General features: G+C 47.2%; 1 protein-coding gene across 7 annotated transcripts in view; it reads right to left on the bottom strand.

Annotated features, from left to right (window-relative positions):
- The window catches only part of KALRN (kalirin RhoGEF kinase), a gene marked incomplete at its 5' end in the record, with an annotated part of 215479 nt that overhangs the window by 80634 nt on the left and 110403 nt on the right, over positions 1-24442 (bottom strand). For all 7 annotated transcript variants that reach the window (XM_077449731.1, XM_077449733.1, XM_077449734.1 and 4 more), the window contains 8 exon segments: positions 8927-9004; positions 9626-9676; positions 9780-9872; positions 12637-12723; positions 14355-14424; positions 20851-20954; positions 21534-21600; positions 23446-23582. In XM_077449731.1, the coding sequence (XP_077305857.1) occupies positions 8927-9004; positions 9626-9676; positions 9780-9872; positions 12637-12723; positions 14355-14424; positions 20851-20954; positions 21534-21600; positions 23446-23582 (687 nt within the window).

Below are 24442 nucleotides of genomic sequence, written 5' to 3'. Positions count from 1 at the left end.
GGTCCCTATGAAATTGTTGAAAAGATCAGTGAGGTGAACTACAAGGTGCACCAACCAGGTAGAAGGAAGCCTTTCCAAGTTTATCACATAAACTTGATCAAGCCCTGGAAAGACAGGGAATCCTTGGTGGCGACAAATACTGTTAATAATTTGTCACCACCAATCCCTCCAGTCAAGGTAGGTGATACTCTATCAGTGTCACAGAAACAGGAGGCTCAGGAATTTTTACAGAAAAACAAAAACAAGTTCTCTGACCTCCCAGGGCGTACACACCTCATCCATCATCACATTGAAACTGAGCCTAGAAGCAGAGTAAACCTTAAGCCCTATAGGATACCCGAGGCACGTAGGGAAGCCGTATCTGCCGAGGTAAAACGTATGCTTGCTCTGGGGGTAATTGAGGTGTCACAGAGTGAATGGTCCAGCCCAATTGTGCTAATCCCAAAGCCCAATGGAACTTGGAGGTTCTGTAACGATTTCAGAAAGTTGAATGAGATCTCCAAGTTCGATGCGTATCCTATGCCCAGGGTAGATGAGTTGATTGAGAAGTTGGGTAACGCCAGGTACATAACCACCCTCGATCTCACAAAGGGCTACTGGCAGATTCCACTTTCTGGTGAGGCTAAAGAGAAAACTGCATTCTCCACCCCTGATGGGCTATTCCAGTATGTAGTGATGCCATTCGGGTTACATGGAGCGCCTGCAACTTTCCAGAGGTTGATGGACTTGATTCTGCGACCACATCGTGATTACTCAGCTGCCTACCTCGATGATGTGGTCATTTTTAGCCCTGATTGGGAAAGTCACCTCTGTAAGGTACAGGCCGTGTTGGATGCCATAAGTGATGCGGGGTTGACCATAAATGCCGAGAAGTGTGCTCTAGCCCTAGAAGAGGCCAAATATCTAGGCTACATTATTGGGAGAGGGTTGATTAAGCCACAGCTAAATAAAATTGAGGCAATACAGAATTGGCCTAGACCCCTGACAAGGAAACAGGTTAGAGCTTTCCTGGGTATTACGGGGTATTACCGTAGATTTGTGCCGAACTTTGCCTCAGTTGCTGCTCCACTAACTGACTTGACAAAGGGCGGAAAGACAGCAATGGTCACGTGGACCCCAGAGGCCGAGAAGGCTTTCCAAAGCCTTAAGTCTGCCTTGTGCCAACCACCTGTCTTAGTTACCCCCGATTTCAAACGAGAATTTCTGGTCCAGACAGATGCCTCTAACACAGGCTTAGGTGCAGTACTCTCACAAGTAGTGAATGGTGAGGAGCATCCGGTGACGTACTTGAGTAGAAAATTAACCCCGGCCGAGAAAAATTATGCCATTGTGGAGCGAGAGTGTTTGGCAGTAAAGTGGGCCCTAGAATCGTTAAAGTATTACTTGCTAGGCAGGAAATTCAAGTTGGTGACAGACCATGCCCCCCTAACATGGATGAAGTTAAACAAGGAGAGAAATGCAAGAGTGACTAGATGGTTTCTCTCCCTACAAAACTTTAATTTCACTGTGGAACACAGGCCAGGGAAATTACAGGCAAATGCTGACGCATTGTCAAGGGTAAGTTGTCTGTGGGGACAAAAGGCTCAGCCCTCCGGTCTGAAAAAGAGGGGGGGGATATGTAGACATGTCACTGGAGAAGTGATCGAGGGGGTGTACATCTCACCTAGGTTGCTACACAGTGTGAGATGGTAAATCCAGGATGGATCAGTTTCTCAGCAGCGATATGCTGCTGAGTTGTTATTTAATTTTGCCGGGCCTGGGTTTATATGGAATGGCAGGTAGGTTTGGTAGAGGGACCTGTCATTCCACATCCCCCGATCCAGTTCTGGGTTTGGGATCAGGTGAGCTTGGATCCTAATTAGCCTGGGAAGCTAAAGGCTCTGCAGGGTCTGCAGGTGATTGCTCTCAGCCAGGGAATGAACAATCTGTGTGTTGAAGGAAGCTGCAAGCACAGCCACTGCTGGAGCTAAAACTCACCCTGCGATATCCAGGCGAAAGACGCTGTGTTTGTAAGTGTCAGATAGGTGAGCAGAACCTGTTAGTAAGCGCCCAGCCGGGCTAGGACTTTTATTTTTGTTGTACTTAGAAAGCACGGTGTTGCTGTATATTTTGTTTGCTGGACTGTTTGTACCACGAATAAACGCCAAGATCTGCTTTATAAATTCCAAGTCTGCTGTGAACTGTGTCCAAACACACCCTACCCCGGGAAGATCCCTTACACTATCTACATATATATCTATATCTATCTACATATATATCTATATCTATCTACATATATATCTATATCTATCTACATATATATCTATATCTATCTACATATATATCTATATCTATCTACATATATATCTATATCTATCTATCTATCTATCTACGTATATATCTATATCTATCTATCTATCTATCTACGTATATATCTATATCTATCTACATATATATATATATCTATCTATCTAAATATATATCTATATCTATCTACATATATATCTATATCTATCTATCTATCTACATATATATCTATATCTATCTATCTATCTACATATATATCTATATCTATCTACATATATATCTATCTACATATATATCTATATCTATCTATCTACATATATATCTATATCTATCTATCTACATATATATCTATATCTATCTACATATATATCTATATCTATCTATCTACATATATATCTATATCTATCTACATATATATCTATATCTATCTACATATATATCTATATCTATCTATCTATCTATCTACGTATATATCTATATCTATCTATCTATCTATCTACGTATATATCTATATCTATCTACATATATATATATATCTATCTATCTAAATATATATCTATATCTATCTACATATATATCTATATCTATCTATCTATCTACATATATATCTATATCTATCTATCTATCTACATATATATCTATATCTATCTACATATATATCTATCTACATATATATCTATATCTATCTATCTACATATATATCTATATCTATCTATCTACATATATATCTATATCTATCTACATATATATCTATATCTATCTATCTATCTACGTATATATCTATATCTATCTATCTATCTACGTATACATCTATATCTATCTACATATATATCTATCTACATATATATCTATATCTATCTATCTAAATATATATCTATATCTATCTATCTACATATATATCTATATCTATCTATCTATCTATCTACATATATATCTATATCTATCTATCTATCTACATATATATCTATATCTATCTACATATATATCTATATCTATCTATCTATCTACATATATATCTATATCTATCTACATATATATCTATATCTATCTACATATATATCTATATCTATCTATCTATCTATCTACATATATATCTATATCTATCTATCTATCTACGTATATATCTATATCTATCTACATATATATCTATATCTATCTATCTAAATATATATCTATATCTATCTATCTACATATATATCTATATCCATCTATCTATCTACATATATATCTATATCTATCTATCTATCTATCTATCTACATATATATCTATATCTATCTACATATATATCTATCTACATATATATCTATATCTATCTATCTATCTACATATATATCTATATCTATCTACATATATATCTATATCTATCTACATATATATCTATATCTATCTATCTATCTACATATATATCTATCTATCTATCTACATATATATCTATATCTATCTATCTAAATATATATCTATATCTATCTACATATATATCTATATCTATCTACATATATATCTATATCTATCTATCTATCTATCTACATATATATCTATATCTATCTATCTATCTACATATATATCTATATCTATCTATCTATCTACATATATATCTATATCTATCTACATATATATCTATATCTATCTACATATATATCTATATCTATCTATCTATCTACATATATATCTATATCTATCTACATATATATCTATATCTATCTACATATATATCTATATCTATCTATCTATCTACATATATATCTATATCTATCTATCTATCTACGTATATATCTATATCTATCTACATATATATCTATATCTATCTACATATATATCTATCTACATATATATCTATATCTATCTATCTATCTACGTATACATCTATATCTATCTACATATATATCTATCTACATATATATCTATATCTATCTATCTAAATATATATCTATATCTATCTATCTACATATATATCTATATCTATCTATCTATCTATCTACATATATATCTATATCTATCTATCTATCTACATATATATCTATATCTATCTACATATATATCTATATCTATCTATCTATCTACATATATATCTATATCTATCTACATATATATCTATATCTATCTACATATATATCTATATCTATCTATCTATCTATCTACATATATATCTATATCTATCTATCTATCTACGTATATATCTATATCTATCTACATATATATCTATATCTATCTATCTAAATATATATCTATATCTATCTATCTACATATATATCTATATCCATCTATCTATCTACATATATATCTATATCTATCTATCTATCTACATATATATCTATATCTATCTATCTATCTACATATATATCTATCTACATATATATCTATATCTATCTATCTATCTACATATATATCTATATCTATCTACATATATATCTATATCTATCTACATATATATCTATATCTATCTATCTATCTACATATATATCTATCTATCTATCTACATATATATCTATATCTATCTATCTATCTATCTATCTACGTATATATCTATATCTATCTACATATATATCTATATCTATCTATCTACATATATATCTATATCTATCTACATATATATCTATATCTATCTAAATATATATCTATATCTATCTACATATATATCTATATCTATCTACATATATATCTATCTACGTATATATCTATATCTACATATATATCTATATCTATCTATCTACATATATATCTATATCTATCTACATATATATCTATCTATCTACATATATATCTATATCTATCTACCTATCTATCTATCTCTATCTATCTATCTACATATATATCTATCTATCCATCTACATATCTATCTATCTATCTACATATCTATCTATCTATCTACATATCTATCTATCTACATATCTATCTATCTACATATCTATCTATCTACATATCTATCTATCTACATATCTATCTATCTACATATCTATCTATCTACATATCTATCTATCTACATATCTATCCATCTATCTATATATATGTATATATAAAATATATATCTATATAGATACAAATAGATCAATATAGATAGATATAAATATAATTTTTATGGTATAATATGGTTTCACTGCACTGCCCCTTTAATGCGCCTATGCTGACATTTGCTTTTTGCTCAGTAGGATTAATAGCAGTGAGTATATAATCCCTGGAGGATGGGGGGGTAAAGGTCAGGCTGATGAAGGAGGTGGTTTGATTCGTCTTCCTGATAGCTCCTTGACAGACGGAGTCTCCCTTGACCGCTTGCTTGGAGTCCTGCCCCGGCTTCATTGCGCTCCTGGCAGCGGCTCCAATGAGGACTTGGATTGGGAACGGATGGAGCTTGTGTCAATGCTTTACACCAGCAATGTCTGGGAGGGGATAAACTTTATATTTTAACTATTTTCACTAATAACATTTGCTACACTATTGATGCCGCTCTCTCCCCGTCCCTTTTCTCCCATGTTAGAGGCAACAACCTCTGTACAATGTAACATTAAAGCTTTAGCTACTTCTGAGAAGATGTCACTACATTGTATTGTATAGCAAAAGTGGTGTTTAAACGTCAGCCTGACTCTAAAAAGACCTTCGTTTTATTCTTTATGCAATTTCAAAAAATTTGTATCAAACTGCGATAAACCCCATTTTATATTTGTAAAAGCACACTTTTTTTTTTCTTTTTTTTTTTTAACACTGCTAATCAATATATTGATTAGATTTCTTCCAAAAAAAAACAGATATTAGAAGCTGAACCACAAACTGACCTAAAACGGCAGCACCTCCATTCAGTCAGTAGGGGGCAGCACACACTTCATTTTTAGTTCATCAACCTATGGCTACAATGTAATCCCATCCACGGAAGCCTCTGATTACAGATCACTGACGAGTTATTTCTGGATTATTTCTGTCATCATCTTTTATAGTGAAAAAAGTTTCACCGCACGCCCTGTCTACATAACAATCACATGAACACGCTGCATATCACCGCCGATGGCTCATCGCAGCGATTAAACCAGCTCAGCGCGTTACATCATTACATTGTTGACAACTTTAATACCCAATCCAAATTAACATATTGACAGGGAAACGGCATTTGTAAAAGTTCAGAGCAGGAGGAGGAAGAGGTGTCAGCGAGTGAGAAGGGCGGAGCCTCTTTTACCGAAATATTCTCCAGATTATAAAAATAGCACCGACATGTGCGGCGGCTGCGTTCTGTCCAGACACGTTGGGACAGCACATGTACTAATTTATGTGAATTCTGAGGATGCCGTCTGTGTGATCTGAACTGAGATCAGTGGATAAAACAGTCAGTCATTGTCATTCCACCTAAAATTCATACTACAATTATAGGCGGAGTTTGTATACGGACCCATCCCCCGGCTCGCAGCAGGGAGTACTGGGGACCCAAAGGACGCAGCAGGGAGTACTGGGAACCCAAAGGACACAGCAGGGAGTACTGGGGACCCAAAGGACACAGCAGGGAGTACTGGGGACCCAAAGGACACAGCAGGGAGTACTGGGGACCCAAAGGACACAGCAGGGAGTACTGGGGACCCAAAGGACACAGCAGGGAGTACTGAGGACCTAAAGGACACAGCAGGGAGTACTGGGGACCCAAAGGACACAGCAGGGAGTACTGGGGACCCAAAGGACACAGCAGGGAGTACTGGGGACCCAAAGGACACAGCAGGGAGTACTGGGGACCCAAAGGGCACAGCAGGGAGTACTGGGGACCCAAAGGACGCAGCAGGGAGTACTGGGGACCCAAAGGACACAGCAGGGAGTACTGGGGACTCGAAAGAAGCAGCAGGGAGTACTGGGGACCCGAAGCACGCAGCAAGGAGTACTGGGGACCCAAAGGACGCAGCAAGGAGTACTGGGGACCCGAAAGAAGCAGCAGGGAGTACTGGGGACCCGAAGCACGCAGCAGGGAGTACTGGGGACCCGAAGGACGCAGCAAGGAGTACTGGGGACCCGAAGGACGCAGCAAGGAGTACTGGGGACCCGAAGGACGCAGCAAGGAGTACTGGGGACCCGAAGGACGAAGCAAGGAGTACTGGGGACCCGAAGGACGCAGCAAGGAGTACTGGGGACCCGAAGGACGCAGCAAGGAGTACTGGGGACCCGAAGGACGCAGCAAGGAGTACTGGGGACCCGAAGGACGCAGCAAGGAGTACTGGGGACCCGAAGGACGCAGCAAGGAGTACTGGGGACCCGAAGGACGCAGCAAGGAGTACTGGGGACCCGAAGGACGCAGCAAGGAGTACTGGGGACCCGAAGGACGCAGCAAGGAGTACTGGGGACCCGAAGGACGCAGCAAGGAGTACTGGGGACCCGAAGGACGCAGCAAGGAGTACTGGGGACCCGAAGGACGCAGCAAGGAGTACTGGGGACCCGAAGGACGCAGCAAGGAGTACTGGGGACCCGAAGGACGCAGCAAGGAGTACTGGGGACCCGAAGGACGCAGCAAGGAGTACTGGGGACCCGAAGGACGCAGCAAGGAGTACTGGGGACCCGAAGGACGCAGCAAGGAGTACTGGGGACCCGAAGGACGCAGCAAGGAGTACTGGGGACCCGAAGGACGCAGCAAGGAGTACTGGGGACCCGAAGGACGCAGCAAGGAGTACTGGGGACCCGAAGGACGCAGCAAGGAGTACTGGGGACCCGAAGGACGCAGCAAGGAGTACTGGGGACCCGAAGGACGCAGCAAGGAGTACTGGGGACCTGAAGGATGCCGCAAGGAGTACTGGGGACCTGAAGGATGCAGCCAGGTTTATTGGTGTCATGAAGGATGCAGTGGAGAGTTTGGGGCCCTGAAGTACACATTGGAAATACTTGGTCCCTAAAAGGCACAGTTGTGGTTATTAGAGCCCTGAAGTAAACAGCAGGGAGTACTGGGGCTCTGAAGGATGCAGCTGGGATTATTAGGTAAAGTACAGAGCAAGAAGTAATGGGGACCTGAAGGATACAAAAATGGGAGTATAGGGGGACCTGAAGGACACAGTGGGGGGATATTGAGGCCTTGAACAACACAGTGGGGGGCATTGAGACCCTGAAGGATGCAGCTGGGATTATTAGGATCCTAAAGTATACAGCAGAAAGTATTGGGGACCTGGAGGGCACACAGTGGGGGGTATTGGGGGGCCTGGAGGGCACACAGTGGTGGGTATTGGGGGCCTGGAGGGCACACAGTGGTGGGTATTGGGGGCCTGGAGGGCACACAGTGGGGAGTATTGGGGACCTGGAGGGCACACAGTGGGGAGTATTGGGGACCTGGAGGGCACACAGTGGTGGGTATTGGGGGCCTGGAGGGCACACAGTGGGGGGTATTGGGGGCCTGGAGGGCACACAGTGGGGAGTATTGGGGACCTGGAGAGCACAGTGGGGAGTATTGGGGGACCTTTAGGACGCAATGGAAGAATTGGGAACTGAAGAACACAGTGGAGAGCATTGGGGTCCTGAAGAATACATAATAAGACCTGAAGGATGCAGCAGAGAGTATTGGGGACTTGATGGACATGTTAGGGAGTGTCATGGCCTGAAGAATGCAGAAGGGAGATTTGACATTCTGAAGGACACAGCAGAATGTATTGGGGACCTGAAGGATGCAATGGGATACTGGGAGATCAGACTCACCTCAAATCCCTGAAGTCGCCCCAAGTTCATCATGTCATTGCAGCGTTTGGGTACAAGGCACATTAACTCCACCGATTTCTATTAGATATGAAAACATGGCAGAGATTGTTCATTTTTACTCAGACGAAGTCAGAGGATCAACATTACAGCAACACTATTTCAATCATCAAGATTAGCAACCCATATTCCTATATCCTCGTCTATTCCTCCAACTTGGAGTCTGGAGATTCCAAAATTCACCTCTCCCCTCTTCCCATACGCTACCCAAAAATAAAAAAGTTTGTATATGTGGACTCCTGCTCTAGATGACATATCACTTTTAGTTGAACTTCCATAAAGAGATATATTGGATCTTTGAACAATCTGGTGTCACCACAAGGTCTGAACCAAGATTGTGATTTATATTTATTTCTTTGCTTTAGATTTGTTTTTGATTAATAAACTTTCAGCCAATGCGGTGTCCAGAACAGAGGTTACACCTGTGCAATTATGTTACTTTGTATCTCTCCGATATCCAATCATTAGTTCTGTCACTCTGATATCCAATCATTGCTTTGGATCTATCCAATCATTACTTTGGATCTCTCTGATATCCAATCAGTAGCCCCCATGACACATTATTCCCCATTACACGGCAGTATGAGAGTGACCCGCCTGTCGGTGAACGCCTGCATTGCCCCGACACCCCCAAATACAAACCTCAAGCTCAGAGCACTCCAGACCGGCCTTCTGACTGTACTTGAAGAAATCCTGCAAGACAGAGAGACGCGTTACTGCCGGGGGTGGAGATAATGGTTATAGATCATGGTGGAAAAAGAGAAGGGGGATGGGCCGGGTGAGAGGCGGGGTTTACCTTTAGCAGCAGCTGGTACTTGGTTATCCTCTGGATGGGTTTAATGAGGAAATCGCTGATATTGAATCTCTGGTTTATCTCCTGCTTCACCTCCTACAGAACGAGAGAATCAGACAGAGACGGTTCTCAGTGACAGTGAACAGCTGTAGAGATATGTGACAAGAGGCTGCAGTCCTGAACAGAGGGACTTGTCAAAAACTAGCCATTGAGCTTGGACTTGCCATCATGTTTTTTTTTTGGGGCAGAATGCTCAGTAATCACAGTACTCCCCCCTGACAATACTTTTCTTTCTGGAAGGACGGGTCCATTTTTGTCCAGGCATCATCCACGGTCACCATCTACTTCCTGGAGTTAGCTATTGGCTCAAAAGATGACAAAATCATGTGACTCTTGGGGATCGTATTTGGTTGTCTTTCCCTTTTCCGGAGATCACATCACCGAGTGCTTAGGCCGGCCTTTCTCCACCGAGGATATCATTTTCAGCTCTTGAGGAATCCCTCCCCCCCCCCATATTCATTAGGGGGTCAGTGGTAAAAATTTCACTTAATAGTAAGAAAAGGTTCAAAAAAATTATATATTGTAATCACAAAGTAATTGAAAACCTTTTCACGTAAGAAATTACATGAATGAAATATGCAAGGGTACAATATGTGTACATAACAGACTGCTCACAGAACTATCCCTGAGGAAGGAGCCAAATGCCTCCGAAACGCGTTGGATGTTCTTTGTGAGTCTGACTATGCTCTATTATGTACAAATAAGTATATTGTACCCTTGCATATTTCTATCATGTAATTTCTATTGTAAAAACGTTTTTTTAGTTACTTTTTTTATGTGATTACAATTACATTTATAGCCCTATATACTTTTTTCAACCTTTAAGGTCGCAGTATATGGGGGATCCTTTTTTCTATATATTGTTTATATAGGAATGATAGCTAGTACTACCGTGAACTTCTACTTGTACTTAATGGTAAGAATTCCACCCTATCAGGCAGTTGATAAGATCATTGACGTCATGCAACTGGCTCTGCCAAGTGATGGTGGCCCCGGAACTATGTCGGCACCACCAAATGGACATTCAATCAGCCAGAGCTCAAGGAACCCCCTAAAGAAACTTCTGGAGGAGCCCCCAGGGTCCCACAAAACCCCGGCTGGGAATGGCTGGCCTAGGCCTTTGGGACAGTGGTTGGCACTGAAGGAAGCCAGGAGCAGCATTGTCTCCAGTAATTCTATTACTCTTCATGTGTCCATCTCAGTAGGACTGATAATAAAGATTTGTTAAAATTAGACCTTGAAAATGTTTCTTAGCGAAAGTGGAAAAACTCTTTAACCACTTCCCATGCGGGCCAAGGAGCTGACACTTCACTCCTACATGTAAAAAAAAATCATCTTTTTTTTTCTAGAAAATTACTTCGAACTCCCAAACATTATATATGGGTTTTTTTTAGCAGAGACCCTAGGGAATAAAATGGTGGTTCTTGCAATATTTTATGTCACATGGTATTTGTGCAGCAATTTTTCAAACGTGTTTTTTTATGGGGGAAAAAAAAAAACGGTAAAATTAGATAAATTTTTTTGTATACCGTCTGGCTTTAAAATTGCGCACACTCGTGGAATTATGCCAAACTTCGGTACTTAAAATTCTCCACAGGCGACGCTTTCAATTTTTTTTACAGGTTACGTGTTTAGAGTTATAGAGGAGGTCTTGGGCTAGAATTGTTGCTTTTGCTCTAACGCACGCGGCGATACCTCACATGTGTGATTTGAACGCTGTTTACATATGTGGGCGCAACTTATGCGTTTGCTTCTGTGCGCAAGCACGTGGGGGCGGGGGCACTTTACTTTTTTTTTTTATTCTTTATCTTACTTTTACATTTTCTCTTTTGTTTTTTGATCACTTTTATTCCTATTACAAGCAATGTAAACATCCCTTGTAATAGGAATGGTGCGTGACAGGTCCTCTTTATGGAGAGATGTGGGGTCAATAAGTCATAAGTAAAAAAAAAAAAAAAAAAAAATAATAAAATGAACTGTCTCGGCCTTTTCAGCCACGTCCTCGACTTTGTTTTCTTCCGTCGGCCCGGACGTGATGTCATAATGTGGTGCCCGGGCCTCCGAGGGTCATAGAGATAACTGGTCACCGGACATCTCTATGCTCAACTTTTGGAAAAGACCGATTCGGTCTCCGGCTCACCAATCGCAGGGGCGAGCCGGAAGAAGCTCCGGAGTGCGGCGGGGGGGGGGGGGGGGGGGGAGGGTTTAGGGTTGGGGGGAGGGGCACCTGTAAGAACGATCAGGAGGCTGAACTGTCGATATGATTGTTCTTATGGTGAAGGGAAAAGATGATATCTGGATGATGCCGCCAGCTGCACCCATCATTCCGATATCTCCACCCAAAGTCCAGGATGTCATATGACGGCCTACGGGCGGGAAATGGTTAATAATGGGAACCAGAGTGTGGTATTCGATTCAAAACACCAGGAATATACCGGGTGGTCCTCTATGGGGGGACTCCCTCACCTTCATCCAATGTGATGGTGCTGCTCAGGAATGGGACAATGGGTGGGCAGGAGGGAAGGCTGCCCTGGGCGCAATGACTTATCGCTGGGATGTGGGCCCCCTGACCCTAAGGGAAAGAAGGGGGCAGTTTGGCATTTTTGCCCTGAGCAATGGATGGCCTTGTCCCAGCGCTGGTGCTGCTGCTCGTTGATTGGCCGCTCAAGCACCCAGTGCTTTCACATAGGGATGAATAGAGATTCCTCGGCTTACAGTCTTTGCTCCCCGGCAGCTGAATGGACAAGCTGAGCATTGGAAGATCTGTGAAATAAAATAACGTAAGCTGAAAATTTCCTACCTCAAAATAAGAGTCATATTCTGCGACAACGTATTCCGAGCGAGGTTTGTTTTGGCAATAGACGACGTACATCAGCAGCTTCCTCTCCTGCAAGAACAACGGACATAAAGACCTGATAGGAGAACTAATCAACATGATTAAAGGTGACCTTTCATACGCTTATATTTTGCCGTCCCTCCCCCCCCCCCATCAACATATTTGTAAATATGTGTAATGGTGACATCATCATCGGGTCTCTGTCCTTCTCTAAGCAATGCAGACAGGTCATGGACTTGTGGGAGAGACCAGAAGGGGGCAGTACATCAAACCATCATAGCGCCCGCCCTCGGTACTCCTCCCAGGAGCCCTCAGTTCTGATGCAAGAAGTGGGAGGAGTTATGCAAATATCAACATGCCTTGATAGGTGGGTGTCAGTCTGGAGCAGTAGGCATTCCTAGGTGGGCTGGATTAGCATGCAGACCCGCCCTAAGTAATAGCTCACAGCCAGCACACCCCCAGACCTCACAGTCTGCACACGGCTACACCCCCCTTCCCCCTCCCAAGGCTCACAGACCGCACGATTCCCCCCAAGCTCACAGCCAGCACACCCCCCCAAGCTCACAGACCACACGATCCCCCCAAGCTCACAGACCACACGATCCCCCCCAAGCTCACAGCCAGCACACCCCCCCCAAGCTCACAGACCGCACAATCCCCCCCAAGCTCACAGACCACACAATCCCCCCCAAGCTCACAGCCAGCACACCCCCCCCAAGCTCACAGACCACACGATCCCCCCCAAGCTCACAGCCAGCACACCCCCCCCAAGCTCACAGACCACACGATCCCCCCCAAGCTCACAGCCAGCACACCCCCCCCAAGCTCACAGACCGCACAATCCCCCCCAAGCTCACAGACCACACAATCCCCCCCAAGCTCACAGACCACACGATCCCCCCAAGCTCACAGCCAGCACACCCCCCCCCCAAGCTCACAGACCACACAATCCCCCCCAAGCTCACAGACCGCACAATCCCCCCCAAGCTCACAGACCACACGATCCCCCCCAAGCTCACAGACCACACGATCCCCCCCAAGCTCACGGACCACACGATCCCCCCCAAGCTCACGGACCACACGATCCCCCCCAAGCTCACAGACCACACGATCCCCCCCAAGCTCACAGACCACACGATCCCCCCAAGCTCACAGACCGCACGATCCCCCCCAAGCTCACAGACCACACGATCCCCCCCAAGCTCACAGACCACACGATCCCCCCCAAGCTCACAGACCACACGATCCCCCCCAAGCTCACAGCCAGCACACCCCCCCAAGCTCACAGACCACACGATCCCCCCCAAGCTCACAGACCGCACGATCCCCCCAAGCTCACAGACCGCACGATCCCCCCCAAGCTCACAGACCGCACGATCCCCCCCAAGCTCACAGACCGCACGATCCCCCCCAAGCTCACAGACCGCACGATCCCCCCCAAGCTCACAGACCGCACGATCCCCCCCAAGCTCACAGCCAGCACACCCCCGGACCTCACAGTCTGCAGACAGCGCCCCCCCCCCCCCCCAAGGCTCACAGACCGCACGACACCAACCCCCCCCCCCCACGTTTACAGACCACATGACCTACCCAGACCTCACAGACCACAACCCCCCCCCCCCCCCCACCACCCACGGAGCTTACAGTCTGCACACACAGGACAAACTGTACGACATGCTCACCTGTTTAATGAAAAGCGGAGCGAGGCGATCCGGGTCCTTCAGGCATTGTTCCAATTCTCCCATGAAAAAACTGGAGAGGGAAAAAACAAAAAAACAATTATCCAGAGTCCATCAGAGAGAGACAGAGAGCGTGACAGACAGACTGACAGACAGACAGACAGACAGACAGACAGACGTCAGCTCAGGTCTATCAATAATAAGGACATTAAAGGCCAACTCCACCATAAACCAATATCCCCATTTTGCCATCTGAATGGCAAGTTGATTCTCTCTTCTATAATTGGCAGTTGAAGATCCCCCGTCACCAGACAGCAACGTTCTCATAGGATAATACGAATTTTCCCGTTATTTCCTGTTAAATCCTTCCTTGTGACATTCAAAGCCCTGAGACTTCCGTTGGGTGCCGCCATCTTGGATGTGACGTCAGCTACTCCAACAGACTCAGATCTGCCACCCAAGGGGGACACTCTATAGTATTCCCCCCCCCCGATCGCTACATAAAAAAAGTTGTGTAGGGAGGGGGAGGGGCTGTGCCACGGAAGTCACAACTCAAAACTTGCACCAAGATGAGAGGCACATAGCAAGTGAATAACAAATCATTTATGGAAAGGAGAAACGCAGCAAGTAAGCATTCAATCCGATTTTCTAAGTTTTTCTTTGCTTTCACCTGCAGATCTTGAAGTTGGGGACAGGGTCTCTTTAGGAAACATAACTCCTTACCCCCAGCATGTGACTGGACACTGAAAGAGCAGCAAGAGATTGATGAGGCCATCTCTCTGCTCTTCTGTGAATTCAGAATACCTGATTGGCTCTTAGTGCTGCCCCTCCCTCTCCCAGTCTGAGCTCTGCTATGCTAAGAGATTACAAGGGGCTGTAACCAAGTCCAATCCATGTATTTATTTTTATATATATATATATATATATATATATATATATATATATATATATATATATACACACACACACATATACACATACATACATTGATTTATATATATATATATATATATATATATATATATATAAATCTATCAACATGACAGCCTGGACTGGCTACGCAAATACAACAGTTATAGAAGCTGCTGACACATTGTTTATAAACATTAATCAGACGAGAGAACGAGAGATAGAGATACAAAGTAACATTGTTTACAAACATTGACAGGAGATACAAAGTAACATTCTCACACTTTTTTTAGCTACCTTTTTTCATAAATCTGCACCTCTTCCACAATGGTGAGGTGATTGTAGAGGAGGAGCAGCAATAGATTGAAGACTTTGAATGCAGTACACCTGATTGGCTCTTAGTGCTGCTCCTTCCTCTCTTAGACTAAGTTCTGCTGCCCAGAGAAATGACAACAACCTGAGAAGTTAAATCCAGGAATTTATATAGTTGTATTTAAAGGGTTAAACGGAGAGAAGGGAAAGGAAATGAATAAATTCCGATCTCTCCCGTGTCATCGTTTAATGAATATTTCTGGGATTGTTACTTTATTGCTGGAACTGTGTGTGACATGAAAGCTCTGGTTATCGGAGGGTGTCGGGTTGAGGGCGTAGGAGGGTATCGCCCAGGCCGCCCCCTCCTCAATGACTACATGGTGAAATACAGGAACACTGGCAGCTATTGTTCCTTGAAATGACAAACTCCCAGATAATGATCCCTAACCGTTCCGGCTTCCTGCCGCTCCGCTGTGTCCGGAGAAAAGAAACCGCAGGAGAGAAGGACGCAATCACCGCTCTGACTTGCATGCCGAAACCGCAGGAGAGAATGACGCAATCACCGCTCCGACCTGCACGCCGAAACCGCAGGAGAGAAGGACGCAATCACCGCTCCGACCTGCACGCCGAAACCGCAGGAGAGAAGGACGCAATCACCGCTCCGACCTGCACGCCGAAACCGCAGGAGAGAAGGACGCAATCACCGCTCCGACCTGCACGCCGAAACCGCAGGAGAGAAGGACGTAATCACCGCTCCGACTTGCACGCCGAAACCGCAGGAGAGAAGGACGCAATCACCGCTCCGACTTGCACGCCGAAACCGCAGGAGAAAAGGACGCAATCACCGCTCCGACCTGCACGCCGAAACCACAGGAGAGAAGGACGCAATCTCCGCTCCGACCTGCACGCCGAAACCGCAGGAGAGAATGACGCAATCACCGCTCCGACCTGCACGCCGAAACCGCAGGAGAGAAGGACGCAATCACCGCTCCGACCTGCACGCCGAAACCGCAGGAGAGAAGGACGCAATCACCGCTCCGACCTGCACGCCGAAACCGCAGGAGAGAATGACGCAATCACCGCTCCGACCTGCACGCCGAAACCGCAGGAGAGAAGGACGCAATCACCGCTCCGACCTGCACGCCGAAACCGCAGGAGAGAAGGACGCAATCACCGCTCCGACCTGCACGCCGAAACCGCAGGAGAGAAGGACGCAATCACCGCTCCGACCTGCACGCCGAAACCGCAGGAGAGAAGGACGCAATCACCGCTCCGACCTGCACGCCGAAACCGCAGGAGAGAAGGACGTAATCACCGCTCCGACTTGCACGCCGAAACCGCAGGAGAGAAGGACGCAATCACCGCTCCGACTTGCACGCCGAAACCGCAGGAGAAAAGGACGCAATCACCGCTCCGACCTGCACGCCGAAACCACAGGAGAGAAGGACGCAATCTCCGCTCCGACCTGCACGCCGAAACCGCAGGAGAGAAGGACGCAATCACCGCTCTGACTTGCATGCCGAAACCGCAGGAGAGAATGACGCAATCACCGCTCCGACCTGCACGCCGAAACCGCAGGAGAGAAGGACGCAATCACCGCTCCGACCTGCACGCCGAAACCGCAGGAGAGAAGGACGCAATCACCGCTCCGACCTGCACGCCGAAACCGCAGGAGAGAAGGACGCAATCTCCGCTCCGACCTGCACGCCGAAACCGCAGGAGAGAAGGACGCAATCACCGCTCTGACTTGCATGCGGAAACCGCAGGAGAGAATGACGCAATCACCGCTCCGACCTGCACGCCGAAACCGCAGGAGAGAAGGACGCAATCACCGCTCCAACTTGCACGCCGAAACCGCAGGAGAGAAGGACGCAATCACCGCTCCGACTTGCACGCCGAAACCACAGGAGAGGAGGACGCAATCACCGCTCCGACTTGCACGCCGAAACCGCAGGAGAGAAGGACGCAATCACCGCTCCGACCTGCACACCGAAACCAGAGGAGAGAAGGACGCAATCACCGCTCCGACCTGCACGCCGAAACCGCAGGAGAGAAGGACGCAATCACCGCTCCGACCTGCACGCCGAAACCGCAGGAGAGAAGGACGCAATCACCGCTCCGACCTGCACGCCGAAACCGCAGGAGAGAAGGACGTAATCACCGCTCCGACTTGCACGCCGAAACCGCAGGAGAAAAGGACGCAATCACCGCTCCGACCTGCACGCCGAAACCACAGGAGAGAAGGACGCAATCACCGCTCCGACCTGCACGCCGAAACCGCAGGAGAGAAGGACGCAATCACCGCTCCGTCCTGCACACCGAAACTACAGGAGAGAAGGACGCAATCTCCGCTCCGACCTGCACGCCGAAACCGCAGGAGAGAAGGACGCAATCACCGCTCTGACTTGCATGCCGAAACCGCAGGAGAGAATGACGCAATCACCGCTCCGACCTGCACGCCGAAACCGCAGGAGAGAAGGACGCAATCACCGCTCCGACCTGCACGCCGAAACCGCAGGAGAGAAGGACGCAATCACCGCTCCGACCTGCACGCCGAAACCGCAGGAGAGAAGGACGCAATCTCCGCTCCGACCTGCACGCCGAAACCGCAGGAGAGAAGGACGCAATCACCGCTCTGACTTGCATGCCGAAACCGCAGGAGAGAATGACGCAATCACCGCTCCGACCTGCACGCCGAAACCGCAGGAGAGAAGGACGCAATCACCGCTCCAACTTGCACGCCGAAACCGCAGGAGAGAAGGACGCAATCACCGCTCCGACTTGCACGCCGAAACCACAGGAGAGGAGGACGCAATCACCGCTCCGACTTGCACGCCGAAACCGCAGGAGAGAAGGACGCAATCACCGCTCCGACCTGCACACCGAAACCAGAGGAGAGAAGGACGCAATCACCGCTCCAACCTGCACACCGAAACCGCAGGAGAGAAGGACGCAATCACCGCTCCGACCTGCACACCGAAACCACAGGAGAGAAGGACGCAATCACTGCTCCGACCTGCACGCCAAAACTGCAGGAGAGAAGGACGCAATCACCGCTCCGACTTGCACGCCGAAACCGCAGGAGAAAAGGACGCAATCACCGCTCCGACCTGCACGCCGAAACCACAGGAGAGAAGGACGCAATCACCGCTCCGACCTGCACGCCGAAACCGCAGGAGAGAAGGACGTAATCACCGCTCCGACTTGCACGCCGAAACCGCAGGAGAAAAGGACGCAATCACCGCTCCGACCTGCACGCCGAAACCACAGGAGAGAAGGACGCAATCACCGCTCCGACCTGCACGCCGAAACCGCAGGAGAGAAGGACGCAATCACCGCTCCGTCCTGCACACCGAAACTACAGGAGAGAAGGACGCAATCTCCGCTCCGACCTGCACGCCGAAACCGCAGGAGAGAAGGACGCAATCACCGCTCTGACTTGCATGCCGAAACCGCAGGAGAGAATGACGCAATCACCGCTCCGACCTGCACGCCGAAACCGCAGGAGAGAAGGACGCAATCACCGCTCCGACCTGCACGCCGAAACCGCAGGAGAGAAGGACGCAATCACCGCTCCGACCTGCACGCCGAAACCGCAGGAGAGAAGGACGCAATCTCCGCTCCGACCTGCACGCCGAAACCGCAGGAGAGAAGGACGCAATCACCGCTCTGACTTGCATGCCGAAACCGCAGGAGAGAATGACGCAATCACCGCTCCGACCTGCACGCCGAAACCGCAGGAGAGAAGGACGCAATCACCGCTCCAACTTGCACGCCGAAACCGCAGGAGAGAAGGACGCAATCACCGCTCCGACTTGCACGCCGAAACCACAGGAGAGGAGGACGCAATCACCGCTCCGACTTGCACGCCGAAACCGCAGGAGAGAAGGACGCAATCACCGCTCCGACCTGCACACCGAAACCAGAGGAGAGAAGGACGCAATCACCGCTCCAACCTGCACACCGAAACCGCAGGAGAGAAGGACGCAATCACCGCTCCGACCTGCACACCGAAACCACAGGAGAGAAGGACGCAATCACTGCTCCGACCTGCACGCCAAAACTGCAGGAGAGAAGGACGCAATCACCGCTCCGACCTGCACGCCAAAACTGCAGGAGAGAAGGACGCAATCACCGCTCCGACCTGCACGCCAAAACCGCAGGAGAGAAGGACGCAATCACCGCTCCGACTTGCACGCCTAAACCACAGGAGAGAAGGACGCAATCACCGCTCCGACCTGCACGCCGAAACCACAGGAGAGAAGGACGCAATCACCGCTCCGACTTGCACGCCGAAACTGCAGGAGAGAAGGACGCAATCACCGCTCCAACCTGCACGCCGAAACCGCGGGAGAGAATGACGCAATCACTGCTCCGACCTGCACACTGAAACCGCAGGAGAGAAGGACGCAATCACCTCTCCGACCTGCACGCCGAAACCGCAGGAGAGAAGGACGCAATCACCGCTCCAACCTGCACACCGAAACCGCAGGAGAGAAGGACGCAATCACCGCTCCGACCTGCACACCGAAACCACAGGAGAGAAGGACGCAATCACCGCTCCGACTTGCACGCCGAAACCGCAGGAGAGAAGGACGCAATCACCGCTCCGACCTGCACGCCGAAACCGCAGGAGAGAAGGACGGAATCACTGTTCTGACCTGCACATCAAAAACCGAATCTAACCATTGTGGGAGGGGCAGAGACACAAACTACTGCAGGAATTTCCCCATTGTGGGAGGGGCAGAGACACAAACTACTGCAGGAAATCTCCCCATTGTGGGAGGGGCAGAGACACAAACTACTGCAGGAAATCTCCCCATTGTGGGAGGGGCAGAGAAACAAACTACTGCAGGAAATCTCCCCATTGTGGGAGGGGCAGACACACAAATTACTGCAGGAAATCTCCCCATTGTGGGAGGGGCAGAGACACAAACTACTGCAGGAAATCTCCCCATTGTGGGAGGGGCAGACAAAACCTACTACAGGACTCGCCATTGTGGGAGGGGCAGAGACACAAACTACTGCAGGAAATCTCCCCATTGTGGGAGGGGCAGACACACAAATTACTGCAGGAAATCTCCCCATTGTGGGAGGGGCAGAGACACAAACTACTGCAGGAAATCTCCCCATTGTGGGAGGGGCAGACAAAACCTACTACAGGACTCGCCATTGTGGGAGGGGCAGAGACACAAACTAGTACATGGTACATATTACAGTAGTATGTATACTGCATATTCAATCTCTATGGTAAGGCAAGGTGTGTAACAAAGCTTACTCTTTATGCCAGTCGTAGATCTGATGAATGTTGCCGAACACGATCTTCTCTTTCCCGTTCATGTCATCTGGGGTCCCTTTCTCCTCTATCCGTGGTATAAAGCCCTGTATGGGGGAGGAGGAGAATGAGGATTAACATGACAGCTGTTTTTAATCAACATTAATTAGAAAACACGTCTAATGTCCCCATTAAGGTTCATTAGGCGGTAAAGTTGGTAACTGCCCAATCTGTAAAAACGTAAAATATATTGACTTGCAATGTACCTAGGAAATTTGACTACCCCAGGAAAGGTCAAATCCCTAGTACAGCCCCCTCCCTCCTTGCTCAGACTGGGAGAGGGAGGGCTGCTGACATCACATCCAAGATGGCGGCACCCGACAGAAGTCTCAGGGCTTTTGGATTTCTACACAAGGGAGGATTTTACAAGTAAAGCACAAGGCATCAAATATGTTAAAACACATATCATGGGAAAATTGTTATTGAAATGAAGGGTCTGAGGATGGCAGGGTCACTTAAAAGCAAACCTGTCATAGAAGAGTTGTATTGGCTTCCTTCAGAACCTGCCAGCATTTCCAGGAGGTCCCCATTGGCACCCTTCATATGTCTGCCATGACAGTTCCTCCAAGTCCGTGGCATTGCCAGTCTCAGCAGCAGATCAGAGAACACAGAGGATGGTCACTTACCTCTACCACCACCCCCAGATCTTTCACATAATCCTTCTCCGTCTGAACCAACTCGTTTAGGACAAACCTGCAAGAAATGACATCAGAATTAGAATTCATCCACACAGGGAGAACCAAGGAAAGGTCTGCCAGGCCAAGATTAAAGGGAAACACATTTTCTGCTGAAAGGCGCACCCCACCTACATAGTACCCCCCAATACTTGGCAAGCATCCAATCCCAGATCAGGGATGGGTACAGTGTGCACAGATGGGAATGATATGGGGGAGTGAGAAGAGTGAGAAGACCCCCTCACATTGGTGTAAATATTTTCTTCTCTCTTTTCATGCGACAACACTGAAGAAATGACACTTGGCTACAATGTAAAGTAGTGAGTGTACAGCTTGTATAACAGTGTAAATTTCCTGTCCCCTCAAAATAACTCAACACACAGCCATTAATGTCTAAACCGCTGGCAACAAAAGTCAGTACACCCCTAAGTCAAAATCTCCAAATTGGGCCATATTTTGTGTCAATATTTTGTGTGGCCACCATTATTTTGCAGCACTGCCTTCACCCTCTTGGGCATGGAGGTCACCAGAGCTTCACAGGTTGTCACTGGAGTCCTCTTCCCCTCCCCCATGATGACATCACGGAGCTGGTGGATGTTGGAGACCTTCCCCTCCTCCACCTTCCGTTTGAGGATGTCCCACAGATGATCAAAAGGGTTTAGGTCTGGAGACATGCTTGGCCAGTCCATCACCTTTACCCTCAGCTTCTATAGTAAGGCAGTGGTGGTGTTGGAGGTGTGTTTGGGGTGGTTATCATGTTGGAATACTGCCCTGCGGTCCAGTCTCTGAAGGGAGGGGATCATGCTCTGCTTCAGTAGGTCACAGTACATGTTGGCATTCATGGTCCCCTCAATGATCTGTAGCCCCCCAGTGCCGGCAGCACTCATGGTGGAATGATTGCTGCTGGCAGGGAATGGAATGGAGGTGCTAGATCCAGAAGAGGGCTGTATGCCCCCCATGGGAATGGTATGGAGGTCCCAGACATGCAAAGGGACTGTGAGACCCCGGGCAGGGCATTGTGTACATATTGGAATAAAAGGGAGGTCCTAGACCTAGAATGAGAATTATTGAAAGGACAAAAGACCTGGTATGGAGGGGTATGGGGCATGGTGGAAGAGTTTATTCGTTGTAGACAAGAAATTACGCAGCATATAGAGGTAGTGGAGGGACTTACGATTCTAGATCGGCAATCATGAAGTGTGTAGATGGGGGTGGTCACTATATCAGAAAATGGGCAATTTAGGGGGATGGTGTCGATGGTAGTGGTAGTGAGGATGAATTGTGGGTTCTAGATCAGGAATCAGAAGTATGTGGGGAGGTCCAGATCAGGAACTGGGCAATTTATTGGGATGGTAGGGAGTATTGGTTCTAGATCAGAGAACAGACATATGTGGGGGAGGGGGGGGGGGGTTAGATCTACAGTAGATCAGGAATTAGGCAGTATTTTAGATGATGGAGGGTCTTAATGGTTCTAGATGGTGGGAAGTTTGGAGGTTCTGGAAGCATAAGGTTTGGATACTGGCAGAAGTGCTATGCATTAGCGGATTCTCTGCACAGCTGGTATAACAAAGCCCCCGGGGCCCGGCCGGCACACAACGTCTCCATTGTCTACAGAGGTTATTAGGTTTCTCCTATATAGAAAGTCTTTTGTTCCGATGGACGACAATCATCGTAACTAGAAACAAGCTGCTGGGGCATCTACTCCATGGCCCCTGGCAGCATCAATGCCAACTGACCAACCCCAACGTGACACCCCCACCATGTGCACAGCACAGGCGTGGGCAGTGGGAAGGCTTGGGGGGTGGGGTAGAGTTGGGTAGTCCAGAGCAGCCGACAAAAAAAAGAATCAAAAGATAAAACTCACATTCTTCCACGGAGAGCCTTCGCCTTCTGCTCCTCCTCGTGGTTCCTGGGTACAGGCATTGGCATCATCCCTTCGTTAGAATACCCGTCTGATACCGAGTTTACCTGAGAGCCCGAGTATGAGCCTCCGTCTAAGGTCTGGGGAGAGATGGCAGAAAAATAGATTGAGAACCTGAGAAGCCATTATTAACCCTCCAACCTCCAGAACATAAATAATCACATATCACCAGAACATGGGGGACCGACCAAGCACAGGAACAAAGGACTGGGAGGAAAAGGACAGACACTAGAACCAGCCAATCACAAGCCAGATGAAAACAACCAATTAGTAAATACCAAGTACAAAACAAAATAAATGTATATTTATAGAACTTGCAGAGCATGAGATCAAATTACGACACACACTTCGGAGGTTCAACCATCGCTGCTCCTCTGTCACAGGGCGGAGCTTGAGTGTGAAATCGTACCACTAAATAAAGTTATCTCAGCCTATAGCAGAGTGTTGCTGCAATCCCAGAAATCCGACCAATGCAGCGAGATCTGCTGGGACTATGTGCCAATGTGGAGGACCAACCTACAAGTTGCATGTTGAGTTCCCATTATGAGGGGTTCCCACCATCCCTGTGCTGAGTTTCTGGGTCTGTACACCCGCTGTGCCCATTATGAGGGGTTCCCACCATCCCTGTGCTGAGTTCCTGGGTCTGTACACCCGCTGTGCCCATTATGAGGGGTTCCCACCATCCCTGTGCTGAGTTTCTGGGTCTGTACACCCGCTGTGCCCATTATGAGGGGTTCTCACCATCCCTGTGCTGAGTTTCCGGGTCTGTACACCCGCTGTGCCCATTATGAGGGGTTCCCACCATCCCTGTGCTGAGTTTCTGGGTCTGTACACCCACTGTGCCCATTATGAGGGGTTCTCGCCATCCCTGTGCTGAGTTTCCGGGTCTGTACACCCGCTGTGCCCATTATGAGGGGGTTCCTCCCATCCCCGTGCTGAG

The sequence above is a fragment of the Lithobates pipiens genome, unplaced genomic scaffold, assembly GCF_037356315.1.
Source record: "Lithobates pipiens isolate NorthernLeopardFrog02 unplaced genomic scaffold, aLitPip1_a1.2 Scaffold_22, whole genome shotgun sequence".
NCBI lineage: Eukaryota > Metazoa > Chordata > Amphibia > Anura > Ranidae > Lithobates > Lithobates pipiens.
This window is presented reverse-complemented; position numbering and strand designations above follow the sequence as displayed.